We start from the raw sequence: 13,145 nt of genomic DNA on the forward strand, positions 1-13,145 counted from the left end.
CAGTTGGGATAGTTACCTTAGACCACTGGCTACTTTGGCCAGTATATATGTATGCATTGTTTTTCTACAAGGGCATTAGAAAAGATGGACAGGTAAGTGGGCAGTCAACAGAGTAACTGTGTGACTCTGGCCAAGTCACTTACCCTATGTGCCTCAGTTTCCTTATCCATAAAATGATCCGGCAAAGGCAATGGCAAACTACTCCAGTATCTTTGCCAAGAGAGCCCCAAATGGGATCACGAAGAGTCAACACAACTGAAATGACCAAACAACAACAACAACAAATTACAAAAGAACTGTGTAAACCTTAAAGTTCTAGGAAAATAGGAGTTATAATTATTACCTTTCTTCTGAACTACTCCCTGCACGTCCCTGTTGAAGCTGTTGACTGTGTCATAGAGCTGCAAGGGACTGTGAAATCCCAATACTTCATTTTATAGATGGGAAAATTTAGACCCAGAGAGGGCGTAAGGGAGCTGCCCAGCTCACGCAGTTAGTAAGTGAGCAAATCAGGATTTGAACCCAATTCCTCTGACTCAGAATTCAAGTGCTCTTTCCACTGTACGCCCACTGCCTCTCCAATAAGGAGTGATGTTCTTCGGCTGAAGGTATCGAGGTATTTGTTGACTGATCGGCTGTCCTTGGTGCTGGAATAGAAGTTGTAAATGTTTAATCAACTTTGCTCCTGGATGCCTGCTTTGGACGAGAGCCTATAATAACTGGAGTGGCTGAGGGGCAGGTATGATGCCTGTTACTATAGCATTCCCTTGAAGAGGATCTGGGAGTGAGAGGCACAGCTGAGCTCAGGAAAAGGCTGGTGGGGGCGGGGTACAGACCTCAGCCCAAACCAAGGCAGGATTAGTGAGAAGCAAAGGCACAAGGATGTGCTTCTTTCCCAAGTCACCCAGTGAGTGCCCCCTTTAGCATCTCCAGCTGCAGTCCCTAGGAGTCTGCCTTGAGCCTCATTGTCGATGCATATGAGAGCTGCCACCAACGTCCTGCCTCGCTCTTAGCTTTCCTAAGGACTCTCCCCAGGCTGATTGTTGTCAGACCCCATACTCCATTGATTTTTTTTTTTTTTTTGGTCCTGTGGGAAATTGATTGGATTTCATCTTCCTGACAGTTCCAGGAGAAAAGAGTGGTTACTTGCTCTCCTGGGAAGACTCTCTCTGCCTGGGCCTCTCAAACTGGAAATGAACAAGAATGCCAGACACAGCGAGTGACTGCTGCTAACTCACCAGAGGGACCCCTCCTCATTCACCATGCCGTTTAAGGGGTTCACTACCTTCAAGGAAAAATTCCTGAAGCCGGGAAAGGAGGGTGTGAAGAACGTGGTTGGCGACTCACTGGGCATCTTCCAAAGGTAAAGTTTTGATCTCTGAGTTCAAGTTCAGGGCTTAATTCTACCTCGTGGGCTAAACACATCAGACATTGTAATGTATTTATGAGAGATTTTAAGAAAAACGTCAAAACTCTGTGTTGTTGAGCCCAGAACATACCCAGAGATGTATTCCACTCCCCCACTAAGATCGAAGGCAAATGGAAGAGAGGGGGTGCCCTAAAACTCTGAGCTGGAGAAGATTGTGGGGGGATGACATTTCAGACTTAGATGGCAATGCTGAATGTGGACAGGGCTCCTAGTTAAAATTCACCTCTCCTACTCTATTTGATTACCTTCTAAATGATGAATACTCTTAATTCTATTACCGTAAATGGGGATGACATCACTTTGCACTATTTCTCAAGGGTCTTTCCAGCTTTCTTTATGTTCCTAACACTGTCATAAGAACACTGCAGTGTTTTATGATATGAATGGACCAGGATTCATTTAGTCATTCCCCTTCTAGTTGGACATTTAGGTGACTTCCTGGCTCTTGTTCTGTTTTTGCAGATATTGCTACTTTGAATAGTTATTAAGGAGGATGAGTTGTTTGTGTGGGGGTTTAATATTAAGTTTCTGATGAAATATTTCGTTCTAGAATTACACAAGTGAGTATTTTAAACTTAGAAATTATACAAAGTATCTCCTTGTGTGTCCCCTCCCCAGCTAAGGTAAGAAGGATAAAGTGTTAATAGTTTGGGCATAATAAGATCAAATCATGTTAAAGCAAAAGCCCATCATTCACATTTAGAGGGAAGCAAAGACTAAGGATTTGTAGTATGGGAAATGGAGGCTTTCTGAGAGCTCATGCAAAAAGAAGGAAAACCATTTTTAAAAGTACAGTCCAATGTGTGATTACTAAAAGAAACGCTTCTCAAAAAAAAACCCTATCTGATTATGATTAAATGATTTCACCTATTTGAAAGGATGGGACACTTTATGGGTTTTTTAAAGAGAGACCAAGTTTCTATGTGGGTTTTGTAATAAGAATTGGTGCTTTTTAATCTTTGAATACAAAGGTGAAAGTGATGCATTGGTTGTATCAGCATGTAAATAAAAGGAAGCTTCCTTTCTTAAGCTAGGTCTGTATTTCTATTACGGTTGTCTGATCACTTTTCCTTGGGAGTTGAGGATATCTTATGTATAACTTATCAATTTCAAGCAGATTTTGTTATGTATTTGTGGTGGCTTAAATTTGAAAGGTTGATCCATAAAGAGAACCTCAATGCAAAATGCATGTGAATTTGAAGCTCTCCTTAACTGTATGGACTAATGCAGTGGTATTTAATTTAATATTTAATTTTATAATATCATTATATTTAGATAATCCCAGCTCTGATTGTGCCTTAGTGTCCTGAAGGGTGTTGAAAGGAAATGAGAAGGGTTTGTGATGGTGAAATCGTTCTTTTCTTTCTTTCTTTTTTTAAAAGCAAACATTCAATTAGGAAAACTAGATTGAGTACTTGGTTGAATTTTCTTAATCTAACCTTCTACCAGACCCATAATCAACCTTTAAGAGACTGAATGCTAGTTCATTGCCATGAGCATCACAGCTAGGGAATACTTACAACAGGTTCTTGTGAACAGATTGGTTTTTTTTTTTTCATCCAAGTGCTACATCCACTAATTTCCAATTCCTTCTGGACTTGAGTTTGAATCTTACTTCTGCTACTTTACTAACTGTGTGACTTTGGACAAGTCTCTTTGAATCCCTGGGCCTCAGAATCCCCTTCTATAAAATGAGAAGTTTGGGCCAGATGACTTCTCAGGTTCCTTCCAACTCAGAATCTGTGCTTCCTTGATGATCTGACCATGTGAAGGAACTCAGAAGTAGTCCCCCTCCCCTTTCTTAAATGGGACAGACAGACTAAGACATTATGGTTTAAGCTGTCTGTGGAACAAGCTAAAAAGTCCACTTTGGGGCTTAAAGTTACTCTCTTAAAGTCAGCCCAGTACACTCCCCGGTTGCAGCATTTATAAGTATTAAGTTGCCATACAAATCAGGATTGTTGTTTTTAGGATCTGTTATAAATTTGTCATTCTGATAGTGCTGGTAAATAAGAAATTTTTAAAATCTGTGAAGGCTCAGCTAGGTGGCAGTGGATAAAACACCAGCCCTGGATTCAGGAGGACCTGAGTTCAAATCTGACCTTAGACACTTGACAATTACTAGCTGTGTGACCTTGGGCTAGTCACTTAACCCTCATTGCCTTGCCCCCACCCCCCCAAATCTAATTGTGTTTAGTTTTTCATAGGTGTATTGCCATCCCCCCCCCCCCAACAAAAAACCAATTTTCAATCTCTGAAAAACACAGACTTTAGTATTCTTGAATCTACTAAGCTCATCACAGGCTATTAGGCTAGCAGGTGACTTTAGAGCATGTTACTGAACAACTTCCTGGTCTCCCAGGAAATATAATCTCCTCTCTAGTATGGATTGTTTCATGAAGAGGTCAGAGGAACACTTTTGTAGAGTGCCTTAAGCAACATTGTAAGCATCGTTTTACATGACAACTGTAGGATTTTTAACAGGAATACAATTCCTTCGCCCCCCTCCCAGTTTTTCATCTCAGCTCCTTCTCCCTTTGCTTGCAGTTTAGAGCAGGGGTTATTAACCAGAGGTCCTGGAACGTAAAAAAATATATATATTAATAACTATTTTCAATATAATTTATTTCCTTTGTAATGCTATGTATTTTATTTGATGTATTTTAAAATATGATTCTGAAAAGGCATCCATAGACATTTCCAGACTACTGGCAAAGGGGGCCATTCCACAAAAAGAATAAGAGAGACAGGGAAGAGAAACAACAATAATAATTATCAGTGGAATTTAGGAGTGAAGCATAGTGCATAGATGAATCAATCCCTGCCTCTGAAACATACTAGCTTTGTGACCAAAAATGAAGCACTTCATCTCTCAGGTAACTAAAGGCATAGGTTACAGATAAATAGCTAGTCTATACAAGTGGGAGAGATTTCCTCCTCACTGAAAACATCACAGATTAAAGAAAAAGAAAGGTAATCATCAAAAAGTTTCTTGCATCTATATGGCATTTTGAAGTTTTCTTTTCTTTTCTCTTCTTTTTCTTTTCTTTTCTTTTCTTTTCTTTTCTTTTCTTTTCTTTTCTTTTCTTTCTTTCTTTCTTATTTTCTGCAGGGCAATGAGGGTTAAGTGACTTGCTCAGGGTCACACAGCTAGTAAGTGTCAAGTGTCTGAGGTCAGATTTGAACTCAGATCCTCCTGAATCCAGGACCAGTGCTTTATCCACAGGGCCACCTAGCTGCCCTACACACTTAGACATTTTCAAAATATTTTATATATAGGCAATGTGGCATAGTGGTTAGGACACTGGATTTGGAGTCAGGAAGACTTGATTTTGAATTCTACTTTATATACATACTAGTTATATGACCTTCACCAAGTCACCAAATCTCTCTGTGCCTCAGTTTCCTAATCTATAAGAAGAGAGTGTTGGTCTCAATATCATCTAGGGTCTCTTCTAACACTAACCCTGTGAACCTCACAACATCACTGTAAGGGAGTTACTATAGGTATTATTAGCCCAATTTTACAGATGAGGAAACAGGCTTAAGGAGATGATATAATTTGTCCATGGTCATTCAGCTGATAAACATCCCAGTCTAGATTTGAACCCAGGTCCCAGTCTCTTGACATCTGGTCCAGTAAACTGTCCACTATACCTCGTTGCCTCTGGCAAGGGTTAGTTCAACCTAATAAATGGTGGTTCTGGGATTCTTCTAATTGTCTCTATAAGTAGCAAAACCTAATATCTCTTTCACCCTTGCTTCTTTGGGTGGAAATGGAATGGAAGCTTAGTTTCCACAAAGTTGGAGTCTCCTTGGAATCTGCGTTTCTTGAGGGAGTGGGAGAAGGTCCCATGCATTGGCACTTTTTCCCCACAAGAGGGAGCTGTCGTGCATAGTTTCCTCTTTCCCAATAACAGGCTCCACATCGTACCCCTTCCTGATGCAACTATGACTGTATGGTTGTCATAGCTACGTGGTCCCCATGGCCGGGACAGGCTCTTCCTCTATCTCTAAGATGCTATTGCTATAGTAGATTCTCTTGGGCCCAAGTTTTCTTATCTGTACAATGGGGCTAATGATATCTGTAACATCTACTTCATAGGGTTGATGTGGGAATCAAATGAGATATTACATGCATTGAAAACCTCAAAATGCCATATGAATTTTAGCGGTTATTATTATTGGGACTACTGGTATCCGGTGGTGATTATTTCTATTTCTAATGTACTATTAAACCTTTCACCTTTGGCAGCAGATCTAACAACCAGAACTGCTACTGGGCTCCGTCATCTCTCCCTTTTCATTAAAGGACCCTTCTGCTTTAGACTGACATTCATCATCTTGATTAGGCTCAGTACCAGGGGAACCTCATTATTTAAAACAAGGGTTCTTAACCTGGGTCCATGAATTAGTTTTTTAAAATAGTTTGATTACTATTTCAGTATAATTGATTTCCTTTGTAATCCTATGCATTTTATTATTATTTTTTTTGAGGGGCAATTGGGGTTAAGTGACTTGCCCAGGGTCACACAAGATAGTAAGTGTTAAGTGTCTCAGGCCAGATTTGAACTCAGGTCCTCCCGAATCCAGGGCCGGTGCTCTATCCACTGTACCACCTAGCTGACCCAATCCTATGCATTTTAAAAACATTATTCTGGGAAGGGGCCCATAGGTTTCACCAGACTGCTAGAAGGTCCATGATGCATGCAAAAATCTTAAGAACTAAGAACTTATCTTAAATCTTAAGAACTGTTATAAAAGACAGGTTAGAATTCCTTTTCTGAACTCCTGGGGGAGGGGGAAGGGAATCACATAAGGACTGTGTTTTGTCTCATGTCTAGGATCTCCCCAAATTGAGGAACAGAAAGTCATCCAATGTACAATATATATCAGGTATAAAGCAAATATTTATTTGCTAGTCACAAAAAACTGTTCAATAGTTAGGCAGCTAGTTGGTGCTTGAAGTCTGGAAGACCCTAGTTCAAATCCTGCCTCTAGCTATGTGACACTAAGCAAGTCACAACCATTTTTGCCTCAGTTTCCTCATCTGTAAAATGAGCTGGAGATGGGACAGCTAGGTGGCGCAGTGGATAGAGCACCGGCCCTGGATTCAGAAGGACCTGAGTTCAAATCCAGCCTCGGACACTTAACAATTACTAGCTGTGTGACCCTGAGCAAGTTACTTAACCCCAATTGCCTCAAAAAAAAAAAAAAAGAAAAGAAAAGAAAAGAAAAAAGAAAATAAGCTGGAGAAGGAAATGGTAAACCACTTCAGTATCTCTGCCATGAAAACCCCAAATGAGGTCATGAAGAGTTGGACATGACTGAACAGCAATAATATAAAAGGCTTTCACAAGCACATGATGACAAGATTTAAGCAACCAGCAACTTAAAATTACTGTTATACTCTCCCGGGAGGTTGAGACTTAATACCATTAAAAATACAGAGCATTTGGAGGAAACAAGGCTGGGAAGTAGATGCTATTATTATCATTTTACAAAGAAGGAAACTGAGGTTGGAAGAGGTGATAGCATCTTATAGAGCTCTAACTCTAGAGCCAGAAGAGGCCTCAGAGAGCAGGTAGTCCAGCCTCTTCTTTTTACAGATAAGGAAACTGAGGCTCTTCAAGATTGTGACTCTCCTCTTAAGTGTTTGTGGTAGGATACTAATCCAGGTCTTCATATCTTCAGATTTAGCCCTCTGTCTACACACTGCCTCACAAGTAAATTTCAAGGAGGCAGATTTCAGCCCAACAGAAAGGAAGACCATTCATTTAAACACTCAAAACTTTTCAACCATAGGATGGGAGGCCTTGTGAAAGAGTGGGTTTCCTGTCCTAGAAATGCATCAGATTTCAATGTTGGAAGGGACCTTGGAAGTGGGAGAACCAGGAGATGAACTCAAGTCTTCTGTGTCCAAACACACCGATGCTCCCACTGTTCTAGTCCCCTCATTTTAACAGATAAGAAAACGAAGACCCAAGAAAATAAAGGGAGTTACCTGAAGTCACACATATACTAACCGCCACAGGGGAGTTTTTAACCCAAGTCCTCTGACTATAGTGTCAGCATTCTTTCCTCTTGCTAATACTGACTCCCTTGGCACATCATTCCCGTGACTGAGCAAAAGATAAAGCAGAGGCAGGGGTAGGAAGTCTTCTGTATCATGTTAAAGGTAAATTAGCACACCTGGCAAAACAAAATGGAAGCGCTCTCCCTGTAGGTCCAGATTTCCCCCCCCCCCAAGTTTCTCCACAATTACTGTGAACATTTGAACTGTGAGTAAATACTTTTGGCAGCAACCAAGGGCTAAAGCACAAGGCTCATTAACATTTCTCAAGAACTGGGGCTCCCATGTTCCATAAGACACTTGTCTGTGAAGAAGCAACATTCACACTAAACAGTCCACAGAGCTACCTCACCTATATTTAGAGAAACAACAATAGCCTTGGTGTCTCTGAGAAGAATCTAATTCAAAATATCTACTACTCTCAAGGGTAAAAGGAACATGGAGATCTTCATTAAAATGATTAGATTGGAAGCTCTTTCAGGGCAGGAACTAACTTTGTTTTGTTTTTTGTTTTTTTTTGTATCCCAAGTACTTAGCACAGTGCTAAGTAAGCACTCAATAAATTCTGATTGACTTATTGAATGACTTCACTTCTTAGAAAAGAAGTTCATGTCTGGGTGGTAATGAAGTAACTTTATGCTTGGGGCAAGTGGTACAAAAGGCGCTCTCAGTTGCTCAGGTGATGGTGTGGGGGAACATCAATCCCAGGATACCTTGGGACAGTAAGCACAGGTGAAAGAGTTCAATCCAGAGTGATTGAAGGCCTTGCAAATGCTATCAGCACCCTCAAAATTCTGAGCCCTGAGCTAAAGTCCTGGTTACAACTATAGTTTTTCCCCTTTCCTTATGAAATCCTTCTCTTGAATTCATCATGGTGGGTGGGGGGGAGGGATGTTGGGTTTTCAAAAGTTAGGATAGGAAAGCAGAAGCCAATGTACAATTATTCCAGGTTAGACTCTCCTTCTCTATCCCTGGAGATTTTTCAAACTCTTGGCAATCTCCAGAATGTACCTATTAAACATAAAATCTTAGAGGGACCATAGAAGCCATCTAATCTTTCCTATCTACAATGCCACTCCCCACCCCAGGTTCAAATATCCTTCTTCTTCTCCATTCCCTTGTATTTATTTTGTATAAGGGGCAGTAAGGAGGCTCATTGAAGAGAGGACTGAACCTAAAATCAGGAAACCTTGAGTTCAAATCCAGCCCAGACACTTACTAGCTGTGTGACCCTAAGTAAATCACACTTTAACTCAGGTTCCTCAATTGTAAAATAGCATCACAACAGAAGTGCTCCTCAGGGTTGTGAGGATAAAAATGAGATAATATTTGTAAAATGCTTAACACAATTCCTGGCACATGGGAGATTCTATACAAATGCTCCTTTCTTCCCCTCCTCTTCTCTCTCCTCCCTCCCTTCCTCTCTTTCTCTCCTTCATTCCTTCCTTTCTTCTTCTTCCTTCTCTTTTTCCAAGGGGCAGCTAGGAGGCACAGTAGATAGAGCACTGGCCCTGAAGTTGGGAGGGCCTGAGTTCAAATCTGCCCCCAGACACTAACTGTGTCACGCTGGGCAAGTCACCTAACCCAAATTACCTCAAATGTCCGGGGCCATCTCCAGTCATCCTGATGTACATCTTGCCACTGGACCCAGATGGTTCTGGAGGAGAGAATGAGTGAGGTTGGTGATCTTGCACAGCTGTCCCTCACTTAAGTCCAATTCACTACAAGTCGGTCCTTTTTGAGAATAAAGGACAAACAGCTCCTCTCCAATGAAGAAGCTTCCCCTACCAACACTCATTAGCACCCGCTCTACAACTTAGAGTGTTCAGAGTGTGTGGGGGCACCGAGATGCAAAATGCCTCCCTAGAGTCACACAGCCAGTATGTCAGAAGTGGGACTGAAACCCAGCTCCCTAGCCATTAACAATGCTAAATCTTACAAGTATTCTTCCTACAGAGCAAAGGTAAACTTTAGCTCAGCCTTTGAGTGAAAGCCCCCAAGTTTCAATTCAGTGAGGTATGAATTAATAGAATTTTACTGAACTACTGAGTTAACTTTTAAAGTGGTTTCATGGATGTTATTAGATATTGCCAAGTATTGACTGGGGAGCTCCACTTGGTTGGCTCATGGGCATCTCAGATTCAATGTATCTAAAAATGGAATATATTATCTTTCTTCTGTCCCTTCCCCCAGTCCCAAATATTCCTTTCTCTGGACTTGCCCAAGGTCACGCAGGTACTAAGTGTCAAAAGGAGGATTTGAACCATGGTCTTCAAACCCCAGAACCAGTGTTCACCTTGCAGAGGTGATTTCAGATTCTTGCCTCTGATGCGAAATGAGGTAGTTATGGGGCTGTTGGCAAGAAATCATTTCAATGGCAATTTGAACCAGGACACCATGTGACCCGAAGAGGAAGCATTCTAGGAGGTCAGCAAGTCTGGACTTCCTCCTAGTCACTCAAATTTGCAACTTCACAGTAATCCTTGACTGTTTCTCTTACCCATCTCTACTCCCCACTCATCTAAAACAAGTTGCTAAAAAAAAAACAAACCCCAAAACAGAAACGAAAACAAAAAAGGGGACAGCTAGGTGGCACAGTGGATAAAGCACTGGCCCTGGATTCAGGAGGACCTGAGTTCAAATCTGGTCTCAGATATTTGACACGTACTAGCTGTGTGACCCTGGGCAAGTCACTTAACCCTCATTGCCCTAAAAAAACCCCACCCCCAAACCCCCAAAACCAAAACCCAAAAACATAAAATAAGTTGCTATGTCTTCTCAAATCATCCTCTACACTGACTCTTGCATTTATGCCCTTCTCTTCATTCATATATCAACCTTCTAAGTTCAGGCATTCTTCACCTTTGACCTGGTTTATTGCAGTTATCACTTATTGGATCCCTCCATTTCCAAGCTCCTATGCCTCCTAGCGGTCCTTTTCCCAGCCACCAAACTGATGTTCTTAAAGGAGCAATCTAATCACCTACTCTTCTCCTCAAAAAAACTTCAGTGGCTCCCAAGTGCCTCAAAGATAAAATAGAAATCATCTATTGGACATTTAAAGCTCTCCACAAACCAACTCCAACCCACCTTTACCAATTACTTTCCTATTATTACCCCTTATCCACCCTATGTTCTAGCCAAACAGGTCTAACGGTTGTTCAATTTCCCACCACAGTGTTTTTGTACAGACTGGTCTCCCTTCCTGGTATGCCTTCCCTTCTTACCTCCCTCTCTTGGGACTCCTGACTCCCTTCAAGGCCTAGTCCAAGTGTTATCCCTTGTATGAGGCCTTTTTTGATCCTGCCCTACCCCCCAGTTGTCATTAGTCTTCCTCCTATTTCTTCTATTACTATTTTGTGTTTAATGATCTGTGTGTTATTTTCCTCCTGTAGAATGTAAGATTCTTTAAGCATTTTGTTTTCTTTTTGTCTTTATATCTCCTGACCAGCCCAGTGAGGCACTTAATAGTCAATAAATATTTTTTGAATGGAATCTTCTTTTGGGGATGGACAATGATTAGACAAAAATGATTAATATAAATTTTGTTTTACTTTTCATTGATGAGTACAGATGTTAAAAAATAAGGTCAACATGGTTACTGTGTCAGAGGCAGGATTCAAATGCAGGCCTAGGCAGGGTTGTGATAGTAAATGTTTAACAACCAGCTCTTTGTTGGAGGGAGGAATGGTTTCACAGATTCACTTTTTTTTTTTGCAGGGCAGTGAGGGTTAAGTGACTTGCCCAGGGTCACATAGCTAGTAAGTGTCAAGTGTCTGAGGTCAGATTTGAACTCAGGTCCTCCTGAATCCAGGGCCAGGGCTTTATCCACTGCTCCCCCTAGCTGTCCTCTCACGGATTCACTTTTAAACTCAATCTACATTATTATTAACATTTTCTCTATCACTTTCTTAAGTCTAGGGAACCAACAAAACAATAAATCAAATCCTCATTTTTAGAACTTGCCAATTTTCTGGTTGTAAATGCTCACACTGATAATTTAACGATCAGTCTTGTGTATTGGAGCTGCCTCCAGTTCACCTCTGGGTTTAGGACTCTTTACATTGTGTCACACTGGGGCAGCTAGGTGGTGCAGTGGATAAAGCACCAGCCCTGGATTCAGGAGGACCTGAGTTCAAATCCAACCTCAGACACTTAACACTTACTAGCTGTGTGACCCTAGGCAAGTCACTTAACCCCAATTTCCTCACCCCCCCCAAATTGTGTTACATTGTGTTGCACTGTGTCCTTATGTAGTTTAGGAACTAAATAAGTGGATTTTGTCCAGTGAGCAGGGTTGCTTGGATTTAAACTGGAGCAAAAGAAGAAAGGAAAAATAGTGAAAACAGGGGAAAATAGGGATTGAACCAAATGACCTTTAGTTCTATGATGCTAATGGTATGGCCTGTTTGGAAATGGTAAACATATATTTTACATGCTTTCTGCCCTTCTCAGCTTTGCATGGCTTGGGCAAGGGTTTCATTTGCTCCACCCTTGTTATGACTAATTGTTGATCACCTGGGTGCTAATGTATATACACACATATATGCATGCATACATACATACACACACATATATATGTATGCACATATACATCGGTGTGAACCAAAGCAATTCCTGAAATGACCAGAGTTTGTGATATTTAGATTGTTTTAGGATGAAAAAATGGCATATCCAGTCTATTGGAGCAAATTTTAGCATCTTCTCATTCCCATTAACACATGCTTGGAATCTGCAAATTGCTGGGAGCATGGAAAATTACCAAGTTTGTGTTTTACAAAGGTTGGTTGGTTAATGACTTATATTTTAGCTCAACTCTCCTGTTAACTGTTTGACTTCCTTAGAATGGAAAGAGCGATGGTTTTTGAGTCAGGGGACTTGGTTGTTAACTGTCCGTTTAACTCAAGAAGGAGGAGTCAAAGTTAGCTAGAACATCTCTCTACAAACCATTAGAAGTGGTGCCAAGTGGGGGGAGGGGAAACAGTTTCTTTTATTCTTGAAAAATGGTGTCTAGCTTGAGTTATAATCTCTTTAAATGATTGTAGAGGAATGAATAGCAATGCAAATAGTGCCTCAACTGAGCCACAAGTTTTTTCTTAAAAAATAAAATTCTTTCTCTCTGGAAAAGTGAGTCTAAGCCCTTCCAATATGGTACCAGTGAATGAAAGGAAATGAAACCAATCCCATGCCTTGTCATTTCTCCACAAAATCATTCTGCTTCTCAAATATTAAATTATGCGATAGAAAATAATTAGTTAAGCTGCATACTTCTGAAATAGCATCTCTTGAAGGTGTTATGGAAAAACCATTCTGCAATAAAATTCTCCAATCAGATAATTTTAATAAGAAGCAATTAATCAGTTTGAGCTCTTCATATATGAGGGATGAATGACAGCATTCAAACAAATTTTGCCCAGTAATTGAATTCTTAAATCGAGTGTCAAATTATGCTTCTATGGCCCCACTGACCATTCCTGTAACTTTCTTGACCAGAATCCCCCTCTTCCTTGCCCACTACTCCCCTGTGTAAATGTTAACTCCCTCTATGAGAATGTTAACTCCTTGAGAGCTGGGACTGTCTTGGGGAAGAGAAGAAGGGAACATAAATTTATCAAGCATCTCCTTCGTGTAAGGCACTGTGCT

General features: G+C 40.8%; 1 protein-coding gene across 3 annotated transcripts in view; it reads left to right on the plus strand.

Moving 5' to 3' along the window:
• The first annotated feature begins 875 nt into the window (after positions 1-875).
• SLC17A8 (solute carrier family 17 member 8) overlaps positions 876-13,145 on the plus strand; it is a 58,006-nt gene continuing 45,736 nt past the window's right edge. For all 3 annotated transcript variants that reach the window (XM_043968919.1, XM_043968920.1, XM_043968918.1), the window contains exon 1: positions 876-1,363. In XM_043968919.1, the coding sequence (XP_043824854.1) occupies positions 1,263-1,363 (101 nt within the window). In that variant the 5' untranslated portion in view covers positions 876-1,262. The remainder of the gene's footprint in view (positions 1,364-13,145) is intronic.

The sequence above is a fragment of the Dromiciops gliroides genome, chromosome 5 (assembly GCF_019393635.1).
Source record: "Dromiciops gliroides isolate mDroGli1 chromosome 5, mDroGli1.pri, whole genome shotgun sequence".
In the NCBI taxonomy this organism is placed as follows: Eukaryota; Metazoa; Chordata; class Mammalia; order Microbiotheria; family Microbiotheriidae; genus Dromiciops; species Dromiciops gliroides.